The sequence below is a fragment of the Atractosteus spatula genome, chromosome 2 (assembly GCF_055471065.1).
Source record: "Atractosteus spatula isolate fAtrSpa1 chromosome 2, fAtrSpa1.hap1, whole genome shotgun sequence".
Classification (NCBI taxonomy): Eukaryota; Metazoa; Chordata; class Actinopteri; order Semionotiformes; family Lepisosteidae; genus Atractosteus; species Atractosteus spatula.
Window position 1 is genome coordinate 12,558,879 of NC_142707.1, and position 25,853 is coordinate 12,584,731.

Sequence of the window (25,853 nt, forward strand, 5' to 3'; positions counted from 1 at the left end):
GCGGAAGGATACTGATCATGCGGAGGTGTAAGGAGTGCCGGAGCGCAGTTTGAATTGTCTCCTGTGTGATCGGTAAACGTCGAGGGGCTTAGTTGTATTTATTTTATTTGGTTTAATTTATTTGCATCGTATTTTTGAAAAACCGAACTGCGTTTTTAAAGGTAGGAGTCTTCTTTTTCACGCCACGGAATACAGCGTTGTTTTTGTAGTTCGCAGTTAGCTGTGCAAGCCGCTACTGTTACAATAATTCAGCGTGTAGAGATAACCCTCTATTCTCTCCAACATGCCTTGTTGATGCGCGCGTTTAATTACGTATGCTAAGGCAGTTAATGGCACAACTTGTAAATGAGTTTCCCTTATATGCATTTGGCCTGCTGCATTTCAAAATTCAAATGCTTCATAAAAGCTTTGGAGTTTTTCAAACTAAAGCTATAACTGTGTTTTGGAATAAAATTTGCGAACATCACGTCTGTTGAGTCTTATCTTGTGTGATATATTTATGTGAGCAGCGACCTTGATTTCAATCCCTTTCTACAGCAGGAATAGGCCCTGTGTTGTCTTTCGTGACGTCCTGCTGTGAATGTAGTAGAAGCCCCACCGGTAGTTACAGATGTGTCCTTAATAGAAGACGTTATGATGTGTGATTTTAATAGTATTCAAAAATGAAACACTCCGCCCTTTTCTTTTGCTAATAGCTGTGAATGTAGCAGTGCAGTAAATGTAGTTGTTGCCCTTGGAGTATCAAAGAATTAAGAAGTCAGGATTACATTTTTATTTTCAGTGTATCGCTCTAGCGCAGCCTGCTGTGGAATGTCCGCGTGTTTGCAGAATGACCTCTGACCTGACGTGCTCTGTCCAGTTACCCCCGTCATGCAACCAGTCCTCCCTTTCAAGTAAGTACCAGTGTGACCCCACGCAGAGACAGCGGTCAGACTGCTTTTACCCAGGCTGACCAGCTGCAGGCTCTTGTATGAGACTGCTAATAAAGAAGAGTGGATTTTACTCTTAGTAATGCTTCATTAGTGCATGTGCACTGCTTGTATACATCTGTGGATGCTCTCCTTAGTCAATAGTTGTGTTGACTGTTGCTGTTGGCTAGGAGTTGTTGTCATCAACCCAGCTTTCATCAGGTGTTTTGACCCTGATCCATAACACCCTCCTGCTGGCGGCAGCTTAAGTAATAGTGCATGTGTGTAATACAGTTATATTATATCAACAACTGAAGCAGCACGTGTGTGTCATTAGCTAAGTATTAGTGCCTGATTACCTGCCTGCTGTAAAGATGGCAGCTACCCTGCGAGACCCCAGAGTTGGAGAGCAATAAGCGGTGCTGTCACATTGTTTGTGTGGTTCAAGGGGAACTGCAGTCCCAGTTTCTCGGGCAACAAAATAAATTCATTGACATTGTAGGAAATTTTACAAATTAAGACTTGAGCATAAAATTGTGAAGTTTGTGGAAGTACTGTAAGTCGCCAGGCTGTTGCAAACCCTTGGCCTCACCAGGAGCAAGAGTGAGAGTTCCCACGAGTTGTGACGTGAAGCGGCCCTTCCTGCTCACTAGTCACTGTACTCACTAATGTAATGTAATGTGATGTACGAGTGAATAAGTACAGGTTGTGCAGAAGACGTTTTGCCACACAAAAAAGTTCCAGCATGATCTGCATGCAGAGTTAACAAGTAAGTAGTATTTGTTAACAAAACCATCTCAAAGTCAAAGGCAATATTTCTATTGGATTTGAAAGAGGTGTATTCACTAGCCTGCTTGTTTACAGTGTAATAGAACCGATCTTGTCAATGGAAGTCTTGTTGCCTTGTTCTGAATCTCAGAATATGGTGCTGCAGATACCTGGAAATATTGTCTGTTTTGTGATGTAAATTTGAGGTTTTTACCATTTACTGTGCACATTTTACTTTTATTGCGGTTTGAAGTACACAAGTCAATCCTGATTCTTTCTAACCCTGAGATATTAAAATAGCATTGCAGTTTCTCTTGAATTGATCCAGCTGCAGCTCAGGAGTTGGAGAGTGTGCGCGGGGTGTGAGCAGTCTCGGAAAGACAGACGAGCGTGACCTGTCCGCTGTACCCGCTGACCCAGAGGTCCGAGTGACCGATGAGGTACCACTCCCCTCCCTGTGCCAGTGAACTGACCGGTGGTGTTGCTGTGTGCTGCAGGTGCGGAGGCCGACCCTGCAGCTCCACACAAGGACGATGGGCGCCTTGGGGATCTCTCGGCCCACTGCCCTCCGCTCCCCCAGCCCGCCCTTGGGCAGTACAGCACCCCCCCGCCCCTCGATTTCACCCAGCTGACCCCGGCGGACATGGGGATTAGCTCTCAGAGCTTCGTGCCGGCCTCGAAGGGCAGAGGTGAGGACAAACGGGGCGTGCCGCAGCTGGGCTCGTGCCCACGGTTCGTCTTCTGCTCGGGATGGGCTGCTTCAGGACTGAATGCTTTGCCAGCAGTTGTTGGTGTACAGAGCGGATACCCCCCTTACATTGGCGCTGCTGGGAGTGTTTTTCCATGCAGTACGTAACAAGAGCAGCTGTACTCTGCCCGGGCGGGGGTCCGGTCCTGGTCACCCGTGGGCTCCGAGCACGAACAACGCCACGGCCCGGCCCTCTGCTGCGGCAGTCTTCCAGTGACTAGGTTTCGAGGGGGTGATCGTTTCAGGAACATGCTCGTTGTACTGAGTCCTGTTACACATGGACATCTGCTAAGAGATTTATATACCCATGTAAAAACATACCTTTCACTTGGCACATGTGGCAGTAGTTAAAAGTCTCGTACTGTAACAGTGATAACGCCCGTGCCTCTCGGTTGCACTGTTACTGTTACATCTCCGTGGCCAGGTTACTGCTGTCACGCTGTAGCTTGGCCTTGCTGTGTTAAAAACTGGTCTCTTCTGTTAAACCCTCTGTGGAAGAACACAGAAAGCTGGGCTGAAACTAGCACTGGAGCTCGGTGAAGCGAACTCTCTCAGTCTGTCGATGTCCTGCATGAGGGCAAGATTCAAGGCAAGGGTTCAACTTTATCCTTGCTGATGATGGTATAAAGATGGGGACAATGCACTTAATTTCTTGTGTTTTTCTATTTGTTACATGTTCTTTCCCATCAGTGCAAACTGTCCTCTTAATAAGAACATATGTCAAATCAAGCTTCCCGTTTTTCCCCACACAACCTGGATTTCTAATTGATTTCATACCAGGGTTTCTAATTTCCTTTTGAATCACTTTGTGACAGTCTGGTGATTCCTCGTGCTGTTGTACTTATTTCTGAGTAAGCGGTTTTTATTTCTGTGCTCATCCTCTCCCACCTCTCTCTTTGTCCCTGTGACCACCCCCCCCCCCCCACCTCAGATAAGTCTCGATTGTCCCAGCTGAAGGCGAGGCGCAGGTCCACCATTGGCGTGAGGGGATCCCCCGAGACCAACTCCCTGATCTGCTACATCGCTCTGCAGCGACGGACCAACCCGTCCAAGGCCAGCCCTCACCAGGTCTGACCAGCCTGGGTGCGGGGCCTAGTGAGACTTCACAGGCTGCTCGCTCGGGATCGCCCCAGTGTCCGATAGCTCAACAGCCCTTGTGTCAGGACCCCTGTGGGCTCCAGGCCCGTCATGCATGCGGCCTGTTGAGTCTCTCCATTAATCTCAAACAAAACCCCAAACTGCCACAGCAGTTTCTAAATTTCTAAACATCAATCCTGTAAACATGTTAAATCCTCTTACTAATGGGGACAGAATGCCGTCTTTTAAACATTGATTTGTCGTCATTGCTAGGTATCTAATATTAAAACGACTGAAACATAAACAGCATATGATATTTTAAGTACATGAATGCATTTTTGCATTGAAACAATGTGGAGCTTCAAAAAGTGTTTAAACTGGTACTGAATGTGAAAACTTTAGTTTTGAGGCCATAAGCAGATGAAATGTGCTACATTTATTTATTACCTGGTGACTGTTTAGAATATTCTTTAGTGAGTACACTAGTGTGAATATTTAACAATAATTCAGCAAAGCCCCAGGGTCTCAGCTGTATCCTGCTGTAAAAGCTTTGGCATTTCTTTTGAACTAATATCACAGAAAGCAGGAGTGACCGATTGTTAGTGTAGTTCTCCAGGTGCTATTGCAAGGCTGTGTGGTTTGCATTTATCTAAAAAATAAATAAAATCATTAGTTTATATGCCCTGAGACTGAAACACACTCGTGTCCTCACCTCCAGGCCAGCCCCTTCTCCCCTCACTCTTCCGCGCTGCACCAAAAGATGATGTCCTTCCAGAGCTGCCTAGAGTCCCTTGATGAGACCGACCAGACCGAGCCCCAGCTGGGAGACCAGAGAGGGGAAGAGGACCTGAAGGAGACCCAGAGTAAGATCTCTGTCCACAATATACCTGCTCTGAGAGTCATTAACAATGAACCCAAATGAGTATTAGAACCAAGAGCATCTGTTGTGGTTTTCATGGCCTGTCTGTGTATATCCCGAGACGTCTTACCTGTCTCACTCGTGTTGTATAGACATTGTTGTCCTATTTCACTCTGTTCTGGAAGAACAGACCATTTTACAGCAGGGAGCCAGTTCCTGTCCCACTGGGCCACAGCCTTCAGCTCTGCAGAGGCAACAGTGGCAACGTATCTCACAGCAATTGGTTTCTATACAAACTGGGTTTAATCTGAGCAGCGTCCTTCTCTATCTCTCTCTCTCTGTCTTTGCAAGTCATGATTATTGCTGGGTGCATTAGGTACGTTCAGCAGTATAAAAGGTAGGGTGTTGGGGGTGAGGTGAAATTTGCCAGCAGCCTTAAAGCTCTCATTTACTAAACTGAATTCTTTATTCCCAGTGTCTTGCTGTGTTCCAGCGGTAGTCAATTTGAGTGAAGCTATTCTGTGTGGTACAGCTCATCCTGCTTTCATAAAGCCCAACTTCAGATAGGCTCTAGGAATATGGATTTCCCCATTCTGCCTTGATCAGTATGGTAGAGTTCCAGGGTTTTGTGGGTTTTTTTTTGAACTGGCAAGGAATCAGTGTTTGTGCATCCCGTGAAGTATCTGGTATAAGGGAGTCTGTATCACTGGGGACTGTTTCATGTGTAGTTTGTACGTGCATGACCTGCGATCGTGTTTTTACATTGGGCACTGTCGCAGGAGCTTGACAGTTCTGTGCCTCCTCTCCCGGTGGTATCCGAGCCTGACTGCGCTGTCTGATTTCAGATGGGAAGGGTGTGCTGCAGGGAAAGGAGAACAGGCTCCCAGAGGGGCTGCCCTCTCCCAAGCGCCAGCGCCTGGACACCCGCGCAGACGACATGAAGGAAGGCGGTGCTGGAGACTCCCGCTCGCCAGGCCGGACCCCCTACCGGAGAGGCCCCAGCACCTGGAGCGCCGGCCTCGCCGAGGAAGAGGAGGAGGTGCTTGATCTGCTCGCGGTCCGCAGTGCGCATTGTACACTGCATTTCTGCACAGGGCCACTGTGGCCAAACACAGGGGCTAGACACCTCGTCATCCTTCTTGTAACTCAATTTCACCCAACCCAATTACACATGTGTATTCAGTTTAGGACCCCAGACCCGTTTTTTTTCCTCTTTAACAATAAGCTGCCCAGTTCTGCATGGAGACTCACCTTTGCGCTTTGTGTGCCCTTCCCCAGCAGGGGGCAGGACTCCTGAACCAGGGAGTGAGGTCATTTGAGTTCAGCTGAAGCATCAGAATCCCGATCTGTATGTTAAGGCTGTTGTCAGTCTTCTCCCTTGGTCTAGTGGGTTGTGAATCGGCCTCTGACCCGTGTTAACCTGCGAGCGGAAAACGCTGTATAGGTGTATCATGGCAAGCAGGAGAGAGACGATGCGTTCTCCCATTCCCTGGCAGTTCAATCCGTTTTCTTGTTTTATGAGCTGGTAGTCTCATAGAAGTTGTAGTGCTGAAACAAAATGACCATTTTTAGTTTGTTTTTCTCACTAGGCATAAATTCACGGGTTTGTTACTCAGGCTCTGGGAGGGCTTGAGCCTGACAGCCTCCTTTCCACCTCTCCCCACAGGCTGCGCAGTCCCCGGGCCAGTCAGGAGCCCGTGTCAGGAAGACTCCGGCCCGAGCGGAGACGGGGAGCGGGGCTGGGGCCGGCAGCAGCACGCTCTCAGGTCGGTATGTGTGGGGTCACCACACGTGTCTCTGGCCTGAAATGCTTGTCATTTTTCTTTTATGACCTGGAGGTGTCTTTCCTGAAACGTGCACTGATGCGTCCCCTTCTGGCGGCGCAGTGCCGTTCTGGAGCCGGCGTGCCGGGGAATCACTGCTGGCTGTTTCTCCTGTGCAGAGCATGACGGCTGGAAGACCCACGGGAGCAGCCGGACTGTTGCTGAGGAGGGAGCCGCGCGGGGGGACTGGCCATGGCAGAGCCCCTTCCGCTCGCCGTGCCTGGTGTCCAAGGCCACCCACTGCCCTGGGCCCGTCCCTGTCCCCTTCCCTGCTTTGACTCCTGTCCAGGCAGCGCGCCCAGGTGAGGCTGGTCAATCCCTGGTTGAATCGTGTAGAGAAACCCCAGCACACGGGCCTCGCTGGACGTGCCTGCCCCGTTTTGCTCACTGGTCGCTCTTTCTGGTGCAGATGAGACAGAGGCGCTGGGCGGCTCCACAGTGCGGCGAGAGAAGAAGAGGGTGCGCTTCGGGCTGCCTCTGTCCCCGGAGTTTTTCGACAAAAGGCTGCCCCCTAACACTCCCCTGCAAAAAGGGGGGACGCCTGCCCCTGCCAGCCCCTCCACAGGATCCCGTCTCCGGCCTGTGCTGAAGAAGACTCCTCTAAGGCTACCTGCTCTACTGCCGGAGCTAGATTTCGACATCCCTGAAGTAAGACTTAGTGGAACAGGATCATACCAGCACTCTAGAATTAAAATGGGATACTGTAGTAAAAGTACAGTGGGACAGTGCTGTTACAGTAGGAGACTGTAGTAAAAGTACAGTGGGACAGTGCTGTTACAGTAGGAGACTGTAGTAAAAGTACAGTAGGACAGTGCTGTTACAGTGGGGACTGTAGTAAAAGTGCAGTAGGACAGTGCTGTTACAGTAGGAGACTGTAGTAAAAGTGCAGTAGGACAGTGCTGTTACAGTAGGGGCTATAGTAAAAGTACAATAGGACAGGCCTGTTACACTGGGGACTGTAGTAAAAGTACAGTAGGACAGTGCTGTTACAGTAGAGACTGTAGTAAAAGTACAGTAGGACAGTGCTGTTACAGTAGGGGACTGTAGTAAAACTACAGTAGGACAGTCCTGTTACAGTGGGGACTGTAGTAAAAGTGCAGTAGGACAGTGCTGTTACAGTGGGGACTGTAGTAAAAGTGCAGTAGGAGAGTGCTGTTACAGTAGAGACTGTAGTAAAAGTACAGTAGGACAGTGCTGTTACAGTAGGGACTGTAGTAAAAGTGCAGTAGGACAGTGCTGTTACAGTTGGGGACTGTAGTAAAAGTACAGTAGGACAGTGCTGTCACAGTGGGGACTGTAGTAAAAGTGCAGTAGGACAGTCCTGTTACAGTAGGGGACTGTAGTAAAAGTACAGTAGGACAGTGCTGTTACAGTAGGGGACTGTAGTAAAAGTGCAGTAAGACAGTCCTGTTACAGTGGGGACTGTAGTAAAAGTGCAGTAGGAGAGTGCTGTTACAGTAGAGACTGTAGTAAAAGTACAGTAGGACAGTGCTGTTACAGTAGGGACTGTAGTAAAAGTGCAGTAGGACAGTGCTGTTACAGTGGGGAGTGTAGTAAAGCAAAATGCTTGTGTAGGGTGCTATTAATATTTACATTGTACTATATTCCACTGCTGTAATAAAATGACTTTGTCTTTGTCTCAAAGTCACTGACCTCTCAAATGAGTATGAATTGTTGTGAATTGTTCAGGTTGTCAGTGGTGTAGGGAGGTGCTGCAATGGCTTGGACTGATGCTTAGTTCTGTTCTTCCTCTGCAGGTGAGCGCATCCCCTGTCTGCGCCCCCCAGGGGGGCGAACCCAGCTCAGAGACGGAGGATTTGGGTAAAGAGCCTTTGTCAGTGTGCTCTCGGCAGTCTCTCGGCTGGCCTTACTGTTTTTAGTTGTTACCAGCCAATCTCTTATTTTGTCAGCTGCAGTAATCGACAGCCCCTTCTGTTTTTCTGCTTGCCAGGCATAGCCCCTCTTGTGTTCCTGGATGAGCCTGTCTGTGACGAGCCACAGGCTGCTGGCCCACTCCCTGCTTTGCAAGATAGCCAGCCAGAGACGGGTGTGACGTTCCAGGATGAGACTGTCTGTGATGAGCCCCAGCCTCCTGCCCTGGATGGTGTTGCAGTGGAAGATAGCCAGGCAGAGACAGGTGTGATCTGACAGTCTTTATAATTACCTCTCTAGCTCGGTTCCTCCATGTTTCTTTCTTTCTCTCCATCCCTCGTCTCTGTTCATCTCCCTTGCTCCTCTCACTGCTGCTCCACCACCACCCGGTCCTCTGTTTTGCTCATGTCACGGCAACTGCTGTCAAATATCGCCCCCAGGCACAGAGCCACCCCCACCTGCACAGCAGCCCACCAGCACAGGGGTTCCAGTGCAGTCCCGCGGCAGGAAGAGGAAGGTACTGCTGCTGTTCCAATACTCAACACTGCAGTGCTACTGAAAGCTGCAGTATTTTAGACAAATGTGATTTTGCAATATCCAGAACTGATAAGTCGGTTTTGTTATATTGCATCGAGGATGTGAATAAATTGGGCACCTGCTCTAACATGGGTTAATAGTCTTGCACAGCAAGGATGAAGTCTTAGCTTAGTGATGGTGCCAGAGAATCACTTAAATACACCAATTTGCTAGTAGTCTCGGGGTACTGATATAGTAGTATTTGAAGTGTTCATGTGAACATGTAGTTAACATGCTGTGTCCAAACAGATTGTAGGAGTAGTGTGACTGTGAAATCTGGGCCTCTAGAATGTCTCCATCTCTCTTCACAGAAGCCAGCCGCGGTGGAGCACACACAGCCCAGGAGGGCTAGCACCAGCCGCTCAGCAGCCAAGACCGCCTCCGGGAAGATGAAGGTGAGTGTGTGTGTGTGGTACAGCCCGGCGTGCCCACCCGGCAGGACCCCTTGTGCACGAGGCCATGCAGCGCTGACCTGAGTGTGTGCACGTTGTCTCCAGGAGTCTGCAAAACGGCGCTGGGGCTGCAAGCCGGTGGATCGCTCGCTGTACGGGGAGAGAGACTACGCCTCCAAGAATCCCTCGTTGAGCCCCATCACCGAGAGGCTTTCTGGTGGCAGCTGTGCTTCCATAAATAGCCACGAGGAGCTGGCACTGCCATGCTCAGGTGAGAGAGAGCAGAGCGCCAGAATAACTCAGACCGACTGCGTCACATAATACTCCTGAGCTGCAGTCCCTGATCTGTCAGTGGGACTTCGAGCCCTGTACTGGAGGCAGGATTTAGGATTAAGAGTCCACAGCCTTCTCCAAGTCATGGATGCCACAAGATCAGATCTATTTATGATCAATATAATCATAGCCAGTGCTTGAAGATGCTTTTAAAATATGAATGGGAGATTTCCAAGAGCAGAGCTAGACATTTGAGGAACAGAACCCTGTCTACGGTGAAAATAATAATATAATAATAATAATAAAAGTTCAACATATTAAATTAGGCGAGAACTGATGATTTGTACTTGTTTACAGCAGGGGAAGGCACCTGGGAGACACCTGAGATTCCTCTTGGGGACACGGCCAGCACAGACTCTATAGGCAGTGCTGCAGAAGCAGGGCATGACGGAAAGGAATCTGCTGACGGCGGCCATTTGGCCTTGATGTCTGCTGAATCTGCAGACCCTGAGCCACCCGAGTGCAGTGTGGAGCGCGCAGAGGAGGCAGACGGCAAGGGTCCTGCAGGTCCTCCTGCCAGCACAGATGCTGCAGCTGTGCTTCCGGAAGAGCCCACGCCCGTTCCTGCTCGAGAGGAGGACGCAGCTGGAGCAGGGTTGCTGTTGCACACAGCCGCTACCCAGCATGCAGCAGAGCTTAACCCAGCTGCTCAGTCCAGAGCAGCGGACGAGTCCGCGTGGGAGCTGCTCGGCGCTGCGTGCCCCGAGGATGCGCAGCTGGAGCAGAAGCCGAGGAGAGGCAGGAGGCCGAAGGGCGGCAGAAAAAGCTGTCCTGGTAGCAGGTGTCTAGGGGCTCAGGCAGAGAGCAGCTCTGAGAGCAGACACACTGAGGCAGCTGTCAGTTCAGCCAGAGAGATGGAGCCTAGCACCCCTCCTGAGAGGACTGTCTCCAGCCTGCCAGCTCACTCAGCATCCCAAGCCCAGCATGCCAGGAGACACGGCGATGACATGACCAGGGATGCCACTGGTACCCCCACACCACAGGGCCAGGCCCTGCCAGCGCCCGAGACGGATGGTGCCGCACACAGCGAGACTGCAGAGCGCCCGGAGGGCAGGTCCTGGGGCCGCAGGAGTATGCGCCTGCCCCTGCCGGCCAGAGAGGAGGCAAGCGAAGGGGGAGAGCAGCCCCAGGAAGCGGGGGGAGACTGCCTGGCGCCTGCGGCCGTGGAGCTCGGCTGGCCCCTTCCTGCCCTGGCGCCCTGGCAGCAGGAGATCTCGATCGAGGAGGTGCTGAAGCCGCTGCCCAGGGAGCACGTCCGCCGCAGCATGCGAAACCGCCGCAATTCAGACGCCGCCGGCCTGAGCTGGGTGCCCCGCTCCTCGCCCGACGCCGGCCACTGCTACTCGCTGCGCCGCAGAAGCCGCAAAGTGCACGGGCGCCAGCCTGCTGCGGAGACAGGAACACCATAGAGAGCACGCTGCCCGTGCACAGAGCCCTCTTGGCCAAGTCGGGGATGCCCAGTCCCTCATCGGTGAAGGAGCCAACCAGAATCTCAGAGCGTCTCGTCTGATCGTGTGTCTTGCCCGTCCCTGTGCCTGAGTACGAGTGTCTTCATCTCTGGTTGGGCTTTGTGTTTCTTTCTCTTCAGTTTCTCAGTTTTTAAGGTGTCCACCCATCAGTTATGGCCACAGTGGGGTATTGGAGAACCATGCTGTCAGAGCTACATTAAGGCTGTAGCTTTCCTCCTGTCCTCAAGGGGGCAGCTGTTAAACTGCTTCTCTGTATAGCTGTTGGACTGCACAGCAAAACTCAGTGCCGTGCGCTCAGAACCCTTCTGAGGATATTATAACCAGCTTACTAAGTCCTCAACATGCGTTAAGAATCAATCTGCTTTTGTTTTTTTAAAACCAAACACTAAGGAACAGGTTAACCAGGGAACCTCGATGCAGTGTTCCTGGGGTGAAAATCTATATAAACTAAAAGAAGAACAAGAAAAGGCTTTTGACTGCCTTTTCGAACCCCAAAATTTGCGTAAAGATCGACAGCTTGTTTTCATTTGCAGAATTTTATTTTTGAAATTTTAAACTGAATGAACACAATTCAGCTCATGTTCTATTTGGTAAAAGAACAAAAAATGCTGTTTGGCTTTTGGTATTAATAAAAAAAACCCAAATCAATATGTTCATATTTAGTTTCATCTCTTCTCCGGTCTTAAATGTGTTGGAGGTTAAACTAGTTTTTAGTAACTCAACTGCACTGTAAGAATAGAAATAGAACTTGCCAAGTGTTCAAATGCAGCAGTTTAAGAGCACGACTGGGACACAACCTAACTGCTGTGTGGACTTGTCTCCTGCTACTTGCAGCGTTCAAGAAACAGTGACGGCTGTAGCAGTGCTTACAAAACTGATACTATTCAGGTTTGGTACACATGCAACAAAAAGAATGAGTGCTGGTACAGTTAAAATGAGAAAAATATCTTCAGCTAGGAAGAAATTTGATCCCAGAATATAAAACCGTAAGAGATCCAGACAGGCCCCTGCCCTACCCTGGTTCCTGGACACCTATTGTGATGGAGATGTAACACTTCTTTACACAGTAAAAATTGATTCAATTTTGGATTTACTCTGGCATTAAACTACAGAATTGGCATGATGGACCAAGCCGTCTCCTATTTTTCCTGGGACTTGGAGCTCTACAGGAAGGCTTCTCTGACCCTGCTCCTGCTTTTAAAAAAGGGCAAAGTCTGTCAGCTGCTGAGGAGTTAAGCATATAATCTGCTAAATGAAAAGGATTTGGGTCCTTGAGGCCTACAGAATCCTTAAACATATTCCAAATTATTTCTAAATGACTTAATTTAACAAAGCACCAGTTTAATTGATCACAATGAAATTGTTCAATATCTTATAATTCCATACATTTATATAGTACTTTTTTGGACATATCCAAATGCTTTACAGGTAATGGGGATTTCCCTCCATCACCACCAATGTACAGCACCCACATGGATGATGCAACGGCAGCCATAGTGAGCCAGTCTGCTCACCACACATCAGCTATCAGTGGGGAGGAGAACAGAGTGATGAAGCTAATTCATAAATGTGGATTATAAGGAGACTGTGACCAGTAAAGCCAGGGGAAATTTAGCCAGGACACCAGGATACACCTCTTCTAGCAGCCACCTTACCTTTCCCAGGAGGTCTCCATCTAGGTACTGGCCAGGCTCACACCTGTGTGTTCCCAGTTGCAGGGTGATACAGCTGCCAGCAATTGAAAAATTTGAATATTCGTGATTGAAGGGTGACCTCTTTTGAGAAACTTTCTTTTGAACCTAAGGGTCTAAGACAATAGCTCCCATATCTAGTGCTGAGAGAGCACTCGCATCACTTCTAGTCTTCATTCCATTTGAGTTATCAGTTACTTAACTAAAGTCATACGCTGCCTGAACCTGTGAAATGACTATTTCATTATTTCAATTACCTATGAGCTCAGATGGAACAATATAGAGGAGTCCTTCAGACAACACCGGCAAAGCCCTTTCATGCTGGTATCCTCAGACTTAGTTCACCTACTACCTTTGTAATTCTCTTGAGATTCTAATTAAATTTTGGAGCTATTTCAGACGACAGGTCCAGTTCCAGTGCTGGACCATTGTCAGGGCTGGATATTTTAATTTTGACACAGTTCTTAATAGTGGCTTTAATTTAAATTCATCAGCTTCTCCTGGTTTTACCTACCTACTTACCAAGCGCTTGAGATGTTGGTCTTTGCACAGAGGTGCTGCAGCACTTTAAGTTCCTGAAGCTATTGCTCTTAATAAATAAAGGGTTTATTTCCATGCAACAAGCAAAAGCTCAGACTAGACCTTAACCTACCCAACAGTTCAAATGTACAGCTCAATATATTTAGCATCTGAAGGCTTTCATTTCATGCAGAACCTCAGGAGAACTTAAGAGTGGTAGAATGCAAACTTTCAACTTCTTGCCCAGCAAACATGAACAAGAGAAGAACTAAAACTGAAACTAAAATGTTCTGAAACTGCATTTACTCCTAAGGAAAGGCATCCAGTTTGCTTCTAGAAACCAAACGGGATGCAGAAGTAATTCAGGTATGAAGACGGACTGTAGAGGTGTGGCAAAACATTTTAAGTAGCAAAACCAGCTCTCACTTCTCCTTGCACTTCCCCGTCACTCAAAGTTTCTGCAAATCACCTCTTCTTAACTTTGCGGGTATCGGCCCAGCACCATCTCGGACCAGTACAAACCTGTACGACTTCTGCCATGATTTAAAATCACTGCGATTCAGACTGAAATGGCTCAACATAATTTATTTTATGTTAAAATGTACAGAGTTCTTTTGAAAGTACTTGCTAAGAAAGAAAAACATAAGTGAAAATACATACAGGAACAGGGGAAAGAGACAAAGAGTGTCCTGGGGCCTATGCCACACGCGGCCTCCATGAGCACTCAATCTTCCCCCTTCTCTCTCTCTTAGCTTACAACTCACCATGTACAATTACAAAGGATACAAAAGGGGAAGAGAAGCGATATAAACAGACAGGAATATACTGAGCTCATTTTTACATGCTGCTTCAGAGACGCAAGGAGTCGTCCTATACACAAAAAACAAAAGAACGCTAGAGAATTTAGAGATTTTCTTTTGTCTTAAAATAGCTTTAATATACTACAACAAAGGTAGAAAAGTCTAAAGATGAGATGGAATGGAAAGGTTAAAGGCATCTTAAGTCACTAAACGTGAGTTGTATTTTTTTTTCAGTTTTGAATTTCTTAATAAGATTACCCAAGATTCCAGCTAAAAAATACCTTTTTTTAAACAGAAGTGAAAAAATGACAGTACCAATATTAATATGCAGGATTTTTTTTCCTTTTTTATATTATAGAAAAAACATTTTCTCTACAATAAGTTTTTCTAAAGTCGAAAAAAGAGTCAGCTTGTGTCATAAAAGGAAGCTGCCCGATCTGATAAAATTCAGAGGAAAAAAAAATAGTAACAAGTAAAACTCATCACTGTAGAGTCTCCTCCACTCCCGGTCAGAGTCAGAATACTGGGACATTTAATTTCTGGAAAAGTGTTGCTGTCACTCGAATGAAAACTTTAAGATCTGCTGACCCGCGACCACAGCCAATGGGAGTGAGTGTCCCCTTTATTTCAGCTTCTCAGAGACGAAAGACTGACTCCTGACGTTCCCACACTGGAATGACCTCTCCACCTGGCAGTCCCCAGGAGCACTCGCGTACTCTTTCTCTGCGTACCAGTACCATGGCGAGATGACAGGGCAGCACATTAAGAGAGCTCTGGTGACGGTCAGGGTCAAAGCGAATACAAGGTGTGCACGAGTGATGGGCTCACACGTGCAGGTCCTGTACTATCTGCTCACAGCTCACTACCCCCACCAATCAGCTGGCAGCCCTGCTCCTTTATACGCAGTGCGAATAAAAAAAAAACCCTGGGATGCCTGCACATTCTAGACACGCAGAACATCAAAAACTACATGGACACATTTTTAAAAAATTCTTGCAACTCCAGTTTGTCTTTTGAGTTGCCATCACATCCTCATAAAGCCCAGGGCTTGCCGAGAGTGGACTTTCTTTTCATTGTTCTTAGAAGCTGAATAACGCACGTCAGTAATGGCTTTCAGTCCACTGAACAGAGCCCGGGACAGTTCAGCCTCCTACCCAGGGAAGACCAGGGCGCCAGGAGACCGCACACTCCTCCATTAGCCTAGGAAGGTGCCACCAACCCGGTGAAAGAAGTGGCAATAAGGGTGTGTGTGTCTGATAGTGTGCTGCATAAAAGACAAAAGGATCTGTATCTCTGACTGGAATTAAAAGACCTTTCCAACAATACAAACAACAAAAAAATAAAAACATAAAAAAGATGGACTGCACACAAGCATTAACTGTTATAAACAAAAATTCATAATGTATAAAAAGAAGAAATTCCATTTCTACATCTTTTCCTTTTTTGAAATTATCTTTAGGTAAGGCTCCTATTTTAATTTCAGAAGATTGTGTGCACTGCTTTACATCTTTTACAAAAACACTTTTTTTCTATTTTCTTCAGTTGATCTCAGCTGCGCCCCTGGGCCCCTCCCAACTCAGATGAACATATATTCACCCGCAGTGGAAACGCAGGGGGAGGAGAGACTCGGGCCCCCCAGCAGAAAGAGTGCAGTCCAGCAGAGAGCTGCAGCCAGAGGTCCACATAGTCTGCAAGTCTGTTTTTGTCCTGTCAGTTCAGTAACATTAGACACTCCCTGGAAAACAGGAGGTGGGAAGAAGAAAAATAAAAATAGAACAAAACAAAAAAGTCCCTTGCCCTCCTCTTCCTCAGGTCTTGGAAGGATAACAGAGTCCCACACTGATACCCGTTCCTGCTCACACGCTCATCTGCTCATGTAAGGCGACTGTTTGGGCACGCCTGCGTTCATGTAGGTGTGGTGGGAGGGGCCAGTGTACATCATGTTGCCATGGTGATTTGGCTGCATAGGCTGCTGGGGGTAGGCCTGCCCCCCCATCATGCCCATCTGCATCTGCATGGGGTACTGGGCAGGCTGATTCATGTAAGGTGGGTTGCCGTGGTAACCGCTGTTCATCATAGGCTGTGGCATGCGGTAGCCGGTGGGCATGGCATTCAGCGGGTTCATGTTCATGGAGTTGTAGGCAGTCGGAGTGGGCATGAGGTTGGGCATCATGCCGCGCTGCACAGCCAGAGCCCGGGGCGTGCCCTGCATGGTGACGGCGCCAGAGCTCCGGCTGTACAGCTGCTGCTGGTGAGGCGAGCCCGACGGCAGAGGGGCCGACTTGGACCGGATGGAAAGGTGGGTCTTTACCGTGGCCATCTGGCCCTGCAGACGTTGCGTGTGTGGGGGCGGCGGGATGCCTATATTGGTGCCCGGCATGTTGCACTGCAGGAGTGGAGAGCCCAGGTTCATTGAGCTGGAGCCCAGGTTGGGGGGAGGTGTCATGGTGGGCTGCGTCTGGGGAAGAGGTGTGTGTGGCGAGGGTGCAAGCTGTGCCAGGCCAGGAGGTGCGTTGGAGAGCGAGACACTGGTGGCATAAGAGGTGACAGCTGCAGAGTGCGAGTAGGGCATGCCAGCATGCGGGTCCATGATGGTGTTCGTGAGCTGCTGCAGCTTGGCCAGGCTGAAGGTGGCAGAGGGCTGGGGGTAGCTGCCCGCTCCGAAGTCCTGGCCCATGCGGTCATACAGGCTGCGGCCTCCCCCGCTGCCAGAGCCACCCCCCCCAGACTCCGGGATCTCCATTATCATCGGCGTGGAGGCAAAGGTGTTCCCCATGCTGCACTGGGACAGTGCCTGTTGCTGCTGTTGCGGCTGCTGTTGCTGCGGGGGTGGTGGAGGCGGGGGTGCAGTTGGCTGGGGTGGTGTGGCCTGCTGGGGCGCCACTTTCTTCTGTGGCTGCTGGTTGCTGCTAGGCGGCCTCTCAATGACACAGCTCTGCGGAGACTTGATACCGCAGCCGGGTGTGGAGGCTGAGGGGGGTGGCGGAGGTGGGGGTGGCTGGGGAACATTACTGCCACCGCTGCCTCCACTGTTGCCCCCTCCTCCTGCTCCGCCTCCCCCTCCTTGCTGGATCAGACTGCAGCTGCTGCCCAGTGCCCCAATCTGGGAATTGACTACACTGCCCCCACTACTACTGGAAGACACCAAGCCAGCAGGAGCCCCCCCACTGAAGGGGCAACTACTGGCCTGTGAGGAAGAAGACGAAGGTGGAGCAGAGCCCGCGGAGCCAGAGGAAGAAGATGCAGAGGAAACCGCTGCAGAAGAAGTAGTAGAAGAGGCGGTCGCTGCTACAACAGCCACTGCTGCTATGCTGTTTCCGTTCCCTCCTCCTCCTCCTCCCCCCCCACCTCCCCCTCCCATTGTGGAATCATAGCTACTGGGATTGTCATAGTTCTCTGTGGTGCTCTCTATACTGCCCAGGTCGCTGAAGCCACTGTCCACCACCTGCTGAGAGTGATCAGACACCGAGGGCACATCCATCATGGGGCTGGTCTCCATGTTTTGCAGGGAAGGTGCCGAGAGGGAGCCGGGGTGCTCTGGAGTGATCTGGGTATATCCCCCTCCTCCTCCTCCTGGTCCTCCTGCTCCAGTCACTGGCCCTCCTCCCGCTCCAGCCTCAAGCGTCCCAGGGGGCAGGCCAGGGCTGCTGACGGAGCGCACCGACTGCCCCGGGAGCGAGGGCGCAGCGTGATGAGCATGGCCAGACAGCGGGCTGCTGTGCTGGGAGGCAGGGCCGCAGTCCTCCACCAGCGCGAGCGCAGCAGCCTCGTCCTCGCCTTCCTGGCGGTGATTGTAGCTCTGCAGCGTGCGGCAGGCTGCCAGCGTCTCCTCGCAGTCCTGGTAAGCCCCCGGCGGTTCTGGCTCTTCACAGTCCTGGGCCTCGCCCTGCGTGAGCGACTGCACGGCCTGCACTGTCTCAAGATCAAGCTCACTGGCATGGTGGGGGTGGGGGTGGGCTGGCGCATGGCTGTGGGAATGTGGGTGGTGCACGTGATGGTGGCTCAGCTCCTCTTTGAAGTCCGTGTGCGAGTGCGACTGCGGGTGCTGGTGCTCAGACTCGATCAGCAGCACCGGCTTGGGCTCCTCATGCAAGGGCTGCAAGTCGATGGGCTCCTCAGGCACAGGAATGGCGGTGACGGCTTCTACGGCCGCAGCCGCTGCTGCGGACTCCTCCTGTTCCCTGCGGCGGCGCTCCTCCTGGGCGTCAGGTCGGCTCTTCACCTCCTCTAGTTCCTCCTCCTCCTCCTCTTCCTCCTCCTCCTCCTCCTCCTCCTCTTGCTGCTTGTCAGCGCCCTCTCTCACTGCGCTCCCCACCGTATCTAAAAAAGTCTGTGGCTCCTCCTTGACCGGGGGTGTCCGAACAGGAGAAGCTGGCTCCTCTTCCTCCTCGTCTTCCTCATCCTCCTCCTCCTCGTCCTCCTCTTCAGAATCTTGACTCTTCCTCTTTTCGTTTTTGTTCTTCTCGCATTTCCCCTCGAGGCGTCCATCGCCCTCGTCGTCGGCATCGTGGTCTTCACTCCTCCGCCCGATGCTCTTCGTCAGCCCCGCTGTGCCGGCTGTAGCAACCGCAGCCTTTTTATTGCTCCCCCGCTCTTCCTCCTCTCGCTCTCCATCTGCCCTGCCTTGTGGAGCTCGGGCGTTTGCAGAGGGAGGTGGGATGGCATGAGAGGAAGAGCGATTCTCTTCCCAAGCCTCATCTTCGTCATCGTCGTCATCCTCTTCCTCCTCCTCCTCCTCTGTTGCAGTATGTTTGTGGGGTACCCCCAGCAGGGTCCCCAATGCTGGCCGTCCCTGCCGCTTTGGCTTTTCTTTGTGCTCATCATCGTAATCCTCTTCCTCCTCTTCATCCTCCTCTCCCTCGTCTTCCGAGTGTTTCCGTTTCTCCTTCTCTGCCGCCACGGCGCTGCTGCTGCTGTTCCCGCCCCCCCTGGAGCTCTTCCTGCCGGCTCGCTCCTCCAGCTTCTGCTTCTCCAGGAGCTGCTGCTGCACCAGCCTCTTCCTCTCCTGCTCCTGCCGCGCTGCCTCCTCCTGAGCCCGCTGCAGGTAGTAGCTCCGCGGTTTCCGTCCCGGTTTGAGCTTGAGCTTCGGGGGTGGCTGTTCTTCGGTCAGAGGGGAGGACGGGTTCCCCGCGAGGTCATTCTTCTCCCTCTCTTCTCCTAGTCCCTCTTCCTCGTCCTCATCCTCGTCCTCCTCCTCGTCGTCTTCTCCCTTGCTGGTCTCCAGAGCCAGTGCCGTGCCTGCGTTTTCGCGGCTGACGGTGCTACCCGGCTTCCTCCCCGGCCGTTTCTTCCAGTGCAGCGGCTTGCGGCTCTTCCCCTTCGGCCAGCCCTTCTTCTTCTTCTTCACCGGCTCTGCCTCCATCATGTCCTCCTCTCCTAGCACCGGCGGTCCCGCCCCTGGGTCCTGAGCGTGCAGTGCAACCGCAGGCTTCAGGACCGGAGTGGAATCTGGACCAACACAAAGTCACAGGGGAGATTAATTCACCGACAAAAGAAGGGAGGAAAACAGCAAAGACACCTTAAACACACAGCTCATCAGCCACACGTCTGTAGGGTAGCAATATCAAACATTAATAGTAGTTCAAGGAGATACAGTCATGTGAAAAAGAAGGTACACACTCTTTCAATTCTGTGGTTTTATATATGTTAAAATCATCCGGTCCTTACCAGGTCCTAATATTAGGTAAATTTAACCTCAGGTGACAAACACATAACAGATTCCACTCTGTCATCATTTATTTAACAAAAAATAAGCCAATATGCAGAAGCCATGTGTTAAAATTTTTTGTAGTACCCCATGATTCAGTAGCTTGTAGAACCACCTTTAGCAGCAATAACTTGAAGTGATGGTTTTCTGTATGAGTGTATCAGTCTCTCACATCGTTTTGGAGGAATTCTGGCCCACTCTTCTTTACAACATTGTTTCAGTTCATTGATGTTTGAGGGCATTTGTTTATGCACAGCTCTCTTAAGGTCCCGCCAAGGCATCTCAATGGGGTTGAGGTCTGGACTTTGACTTGGCCATTCCAACACCTTGATTCTTTTCTTTTTCAGCCATTCAGTAGATTTGCTGGTGTGCTTGGGATCATTGTCCTGTTGCATGATCCAATTTTGGTCAAGTTTTAGCTGTCGCACAGATGGCCTGACATCTGTCTCTAGAATACTTTGGTATAAAGAGGAGTTCATGGTCAACTCGATGACTCAAGGTGCCCGGGCTGTATCCATCACCCCTCCACCACCGTGCTTGACGGTTGGTATGAGGTGTTTGTGGCGATACACTGCGTTTGGTTTTTGCCAAACATGGCATTTTGCATAATGACCAAACATCTCCACTTTGGTCTCGTCTGTCCAAATATATCTTGGTTTGTTCAGATGCAACTTTGCAAACCTAAGCCGTGCTGCCATGTTCTTTTTGGAGAGAAGGGGCTTTCTCCTGGCTACCCTTCCATGAAAGCCATACTTGTTCAGTCTTTTTCTGATTGTACTGTCATGAACTTTAACATTTAACATGTTACCTGAGGCCTGTAGATCCCTAGATGTAGCTCTTCGGTTCTTTGCGATCTCTCTGAGGATTATACGGTCTGACCTTGGGGTGAATTTGCTGGGACGCCCACTCCTGGGAAAATTGGCAACTGTCTTCAGTGTTCTCCATTTGTAAATAATCCTTCTCACAGTAGAAGGATGGATTTCAAATGGTTTGGAAATGGCCTTATAACCCTTCCCAGATTTGATGAGCAGCAACAACTGCTTCTCTGAGTTCATTGCTGATGTCTTTTCTCCTTGGCATTATGTTAACACCACCAAACTGCCCAAAGTTCTGCTTTTATAGAGGTGGTCACACTTCCTGATGATCAACTAATCAAGTGCATTTGATTAACAGCACCTGGATGTCAATTACCTTAATTCCTATGGAAGCAGTAAGGGTGTACTTAATTTTTCCCACATGGTTTCTGCATTTACTTTTTGTTGAATAAATCTGTTGTGTTGTTTGTTATCTGAGGCTAGATTTATCTAATATATAGAAGTTGGTGAGGACCAGATTGTTATTTATGCCCTGATATGTAAAACCACTGAATTGAAAGAAGGTGTACTTTCTTTTTGACTTAACTGTAGCTGCGTCAGCATGTGTTTGCTGCAAAGGACCAAGTAAAGGTTTATTCCGTGCTGAAAAGAGAAGAAAAACGTTTCGGCTGATGAGCCTTCTCGAAGAAGGCTCTACAGCCTAAACGTTTCTTTTCTTCTCTTTTCAGCATGGAATAAACCTTTACTTGTTCCTTCAAAAATAAATATTTCGTTTTAAAAGTTAAATAAAAAAATCCCCATATTTTCATATGTTTACAGTCTGTCTTGTCAAGAAATGCAAGTTTATGGAGCTACTCAGCGCTTCTGTCACACCACAAAAAAAACAAAAACGAGCATTTCAGGAATATTAGTTACCAAAACCATGTTATTCGTGACTGTGCAAATGATTTTGGGTTTAATATCATCATGCTACAACATTTTCATTTGTACTAAACGTCTTAGAAAATCGCTAGCATCGAAACCCGCAGTGGTCTGCAGCTAGTAAGCAACAGTACAGTCTTCAGGAATCACAAGAACCAACGTGACAAGATTTTTTAATTCCACATAAATGAATGACTGCGTGTCTGCAAGCAAATATTGTTTTGGGGACCAAAACGAATCCCAAGTCCAATAGATTGATCCTACAAAAACAAGTATGTGTACCTTTGATTATATTTCTGCAGTTTCTCGTACTTTTAGTCATACTAAGGTTTCAACTACAGATAACAGTAGGATGGCGAATATGGATCATCCTAAAATCAACAGCCTGAAAAACCGCCCGACCTTCGTCTTCCGATTCCGTGTGCACCGTGGGGTGGCACTTCCTCTTCGGCGCTGGGGTCGAGTGTCTGAGGGCGGCGCGAGGCGGCAAGTAGCGGCGCTGCCCACGGGAATAGGGCGCCTCCTCCTCCAGTGCCTCGAAGGTGGGCTCCAGCCGCGGCATGGGCCTCTCCACATCCGAGTCCTCAAACGGCTCATCCAGGACCTCCGTCGTCTCCGAGATGGTCTCCGTGACGACGCTACTGTGGGGATGACTGCGCTGACGCACGCGCCGCTTCCGCAGAGTCTTCTGGGAAAAAATGAGTTTGTCAAATACTAGGTAGAAAATTCTAGTTCTAACTGTAGTTAGCTTTCAAGGAACATCAACTTTAATACATGTTTAATATTAGTAAATACAGCAATTTACAAAAGTTATTTAAAAAGTTTTTTTATGGAGAAGCCATGTTTAGAGAACCTTCTTACCTTGCACTTAAGTCCCAGGCTGGGCTTGGTGAGGACTGGGGGTGACCTAGGCCTCAAGCCCTCTTCATCATCCTCCTCCTCTTCACTGCTGTCGCTAAAGTGCCCCCTCCTGGCTGGGGCAGGTGCCTCACCAAGCCTGAGGGTTTGTGGTGGCTGGGGTTCTCCAGAGCCATCACTGAGCCTTCGTTTTCGGGGTCCCCTCTTCTTGCGAGCAGGGCGTCCCCTGCGTGGGGCAGACATGATAGGAGGGGGCCGGGTCAACTGATCGCCCTCTCCCAGCCTGGAGCTGGGGTCCCGCTCGAGTTCTGTCTCAGTGGCCAACAGGGCCGGAGGAGAAAGGGGTGGTGCAGGGGTCTCATCCTCCTCAGCCCCTTCATCCTCCTCGTCCTCATCCTCCTCTTCTTCACGGGGCACTTTCCTCGGCCGGCCTCTCTCACCCCGCGACCCGTCCTTCACTTTCACCCAGAGCCAGTCCTGCTTCTTGCGGCCCCGGCGCCCACATCTCCGCTCCCCGTTGGCAGGAGCAAGGGGGGTGTCGGCAAGGAGCTGGGCACTACGGAGGGGAGATGCTGCTGGAGAGGGCTGGCTGTTTGTCAGTGCTGGGAAGCACTTCCGGTCCTCCTCCTCTTCATCACCATGTCGCCAGTGCACTGGGGCAGGGGTCAGACTGGGCTTGTTCTAGAGGGAATGTAAAAACGTTGTGAATTAAAAAGACACTGATCTATGCAGATACAAAACCGCTCAAATTGTCTGACTGCTGTGAATCAGCACTGACAACACTACACATTTATAGTGTGCAACTAAAAAAAACCTGGTCAAGGCTGACTACCCTAACTGCAGTTTGAAGATCCCCACCTTTCGTACAATACCACTTAGTCATAAAGGATATTATAGCTAACACAACTCTGATACACAAACCTCTCAACTCTCTCACTGATCTAAGCTGTCAACACTAAGAATCTGATTATCAATGTCCCATGATAAACAACTCACCTCCTTGCAGGGCTCTTCCTCCTCCTCTTCCTCCTCCTCCTCACCCTCGGAGACCATCGTGTTGGTGACGATAACAGGTGTCCAACGCAGGCAGTCTGGGTCCACCTCCAGCTGGCGTGGGTTCATGCGTAGCCGGGCCACGTGAGCTGCAATTATCTTCTCTCGCCGCACCAACACGAACCTGGAGCACAGACAGGTTCAGGCACGGCGGTGGCATTGCGGGCAACTAGAGCACGCGTTTCAGTGTTGTAATAGTGCGTTTTTGGGACAAATGGGCTGGTGGCATCAAAGAGGAGCCAAGGGCTGGTACCCAGACCAGCTACAACAATTGAAAGATAATGTGCACCTGCTCCATAATAATGAACATGCAACACAATGCTCAAGGATTTTTTTAACTTCCCTTTAACATTCCAGCATTTTGTGGCAGGTCCCAGCGGTAAAATAGTGTCCATAAAAATTTCAACAAGAGCATATCAATGTCTGCATCAGCGTTTCAATGATGTATACTAATATGATAGCATTAGCATGCATAACACTATTTCGTCTAGATATTATAGCAAATCAGTGCCTCAGTGTGTAAGTGAATGGCAGTGTTGTAATGAAAAAGTATGCTTCTCAGTGTATAAGCCATATCACTCCTACCTGTCCCTCCTGTACTCCAGCATGTTGAGATGATGCAGAGTCGCAGTGATGTCCTGAGGGCAGATGCCTGTGATCTTGCTGAGCCGGCGTATCGTGATCTGGGGGTCGTGGAGCTGGTGCAGGGTCTCCAGCACCACGCTGCGCCAGTATGCCATGTAGGATAGCCGGCCCAGGTCAGAAAGAGGCTTCTCTGGCGAGCCCGGCTGGCCCTCACGCTTCGACAGCAGGTAGCCTGGAAAGAGAAGGAAAGGATAGAGAGATGGAGCCAGAGATGTAAAACCAGAAAAAGAGCACCTAGAAACAGCCACAAAGTGGTCATGGGAGTCCCGATCTCTTTGCACAGAACTTACTGAAGTCAATGAGGAAACGTCCATAGCCCTTTCGCTGGTATTGAGGAAGAATCATGATGCAGGAGACATTATACTTCTGCTGACAGTGCTTTTCCTGTACAGGGAGACATAGTGGTCAGGGAGGAAAGGAGAAAGATGAAGACGGTTAAGAAAAAGCAAAGAGGCAGAAAAAGGTGACTGAGAGACGGGTGAAAAATACGGTGAACACAGGGCCTAGCTTAATTATTATGTTTGTGATGTACTGTCTACATTGTGTGGTGTTGTCTTTTGTATGGTTTATGTCCCGAGAGATCAGCGCAAATAACAATTCCAATGTATATATGGCAATAAACTCCTCTACTCTCTACTACTCTACCATAGTAAGGGAATAGGGAGAGAGATGAAAAAAGACAGCAGAAAAGTGCACACAATCTATCCAGCACATCAGCAGCTCCATTTCATGAGCCTGAATTCTGAACAAACAATAGAGACTAAATCAAAACCTTCTTTCAATGGCACATGCGCAGGGTGTGTCTATCAGTCTGAATTTGAGGGTCCCACCTTGGAGAAGTAGCCCACAAGATGGCAGCCCTTGGCATCGTTCTGTGTCAGGACATAGAAGAGGAAGGGCTCCACATCATAATAGAGCGTCTTGTGGTCCAGGAAGAGCTTGGCCAACAGGCACAGGTTCTGACAGTAGATTGTACTGACATTGCCATCCACCTAAGATAGAGCACAGGTACACAGGGCTGTCAGTTAACATCACATGTGCACACAGGATGGTGAGCATACAAGCCACACACAAAATCAGTATGTACCACACGCCGGCAGGAACCGCAAAAAACCGAACCAAACCTTTTTTTCTGCTACCCATTTCCCATACAGCAGCGGTCTTCAGTCTTATCTGAGAAAGCCTCTGGGTTTCATTTACAATTAGTGAAAAGATTTGACAGTTCGCTTAGTCAGCTGAATACGCCTACGAAACCTCCAGAAGCAAGGACAAGAACATTGCTCTCCCACTCCCTTTTTGAGGAGAACACTTGCAGAGCATCTCCTGCAAGACACCTCACAGCCTCAGTACTCATGCTCCCAATGGAAACAGTGGGAAGCTCTCTTCTGGAAACACTGAGGCCAGCAGAGTAAAAGGATCTTGTCTGTCCTTGTGCAGTCCAGTTTCTCTGTTCAAACTCTAACTGAGGGAAAGTCTAAAATACAGACTTCAGCCTAGAAACCTCTAGCAATAGGTCTGGAATGCTCTTAATTTCTCCACACAGTATTAGAAGAGCCTACAGGGTTGTTATTAAGGAGAACAGGAGACTGGAAAATACCTCTACATCCATTTGGTGGACAGCCAAAGTAAAGGCCCTACTGGCAGACTAGGCAACTGAAGGCACATTCAGTAAAACCAGCGCACAATGAAGAACACACACAAGTAAATGACCAAGCCCCATTCCCCATCCTCCAGACCTCAAAGACGGACACGTTGTCTTTCCTGTAGATCTCGTTGGCAGGGGGGTGGAACCAGCCACACTTGCGCATGTGCTGGAACAGGATACTGCGGCTCTTCATGTACCGCAGGCAGAATTCACAGAGGTACAACTTGGGCAACCTGAAGGCAACAGGAGAGATGCAGCGAAGCACAGTGAGGCCGAGAACAGGATGCACATTACTAAATTTGAACTAAAGCCAGAATCTTTTTATTGTATAAGGAGTCTGTGCATCAGGGACAGCTGCATATACCTCTTCTAGC

The 25,853-nt window shown here is 49.6% G+C and overlaps 2 protein-coding genes across 5 annotated transcripts in view; one reads left to right on the forward strand and one right to left on the reverse strand.

The window, feature by feature from the left end:
• The first annotated feature begins 44 nt into the window (after nucleotides 1-44).
• On the forward strand, nucleotides 45-11,473 carry cdca2 (cell division cycle associated 2). The gene is made up of 15 exons (XM_088906224.1): nucleotides 45-161; nucleotides 782-893; nucleotides 2,174-2,365; nucleotides 3,356-3,492; nucleotides 4,220-4,364; nucleotides 5,206-5,399; nucleotides 6,027-6,126; nucleotides 6,303-6,485; nucleotides 6,593-6,831; nucleotides 7,941-8,004; nucleotides 8,135-8,320; nucleotides 8,496-8,572; nucleotides 8,943-9,026; nucleotides 9,129-9,294; nucleotides 9,654-11,473. The coding sequence occupies exons 2-15, from the start codon at nucleotides 830-832 to the stop codon at nucleotides 10,763-10,765; spliced, it is 2,943 nt and encodes a 980-aa protein (XP_088762350.1). The 5' UTR covers nucleotides 45-161; nucleotides 782-829; the 3' UTR covers nucleotides 10,766-11,473.
• A 2,132-nt stretch (nucleotides 11,474-13,605) lies between these two features.
• kat6a (K(lysine) acetyltransferase 6A) overlaps nucleotides 13,606-25,853 on the reverse strand; it is a 40,098-nt gene continuing 27,850 nt past the window's right edge. For 3 of the 4 annotated variants that reach the window (XM_088934205.1, XM_088934184.1, XM_088934190.1), the window contains exons 10-17: nucleotides 25,571-25,712; nucleotides 24,665-24,826; nucleotides 24,125-24,218; nucleotides 23,775-24,006; nucleotides 23,133-23,313; nucleotides 22,140-22,817; nucleotides 21,681-21,966; nucleotides 13,606-19,283 (exon numbers count right to left, since the gene is read on the reverse strand). In XM_088934205.1, the coding sequence (XP_088790331.1) occupies nucleotides 15,700-19,283; nucleotides 21,681-21,966; nucleotides 22,140-22,817; nucleotides 23,133-23,313; nucleotides 23,775-24,006; nucleotides 24,125-24,218; nucleotides 24,665-24,826; nucleotides 25,571-25,712 (5,359 nt within the window). In that variant the 3' untranslated portion in view covers nucleotides 13,606-15,699. The remainder of the gene's footprint in view (nucleotides 19,284-21,680; nucleotides 21,967-22,139; nucleotides 22,818-23,132; nucleotides 23,314-23,774; nucleotides 24,007-24,124; nucleotides 24,219-24,664; nucleotides 24,827-25,570; nucleotides 25,713-25,853) is intronic. The other variant, XM_088934198.1, reaches the window with a different exon arrangement.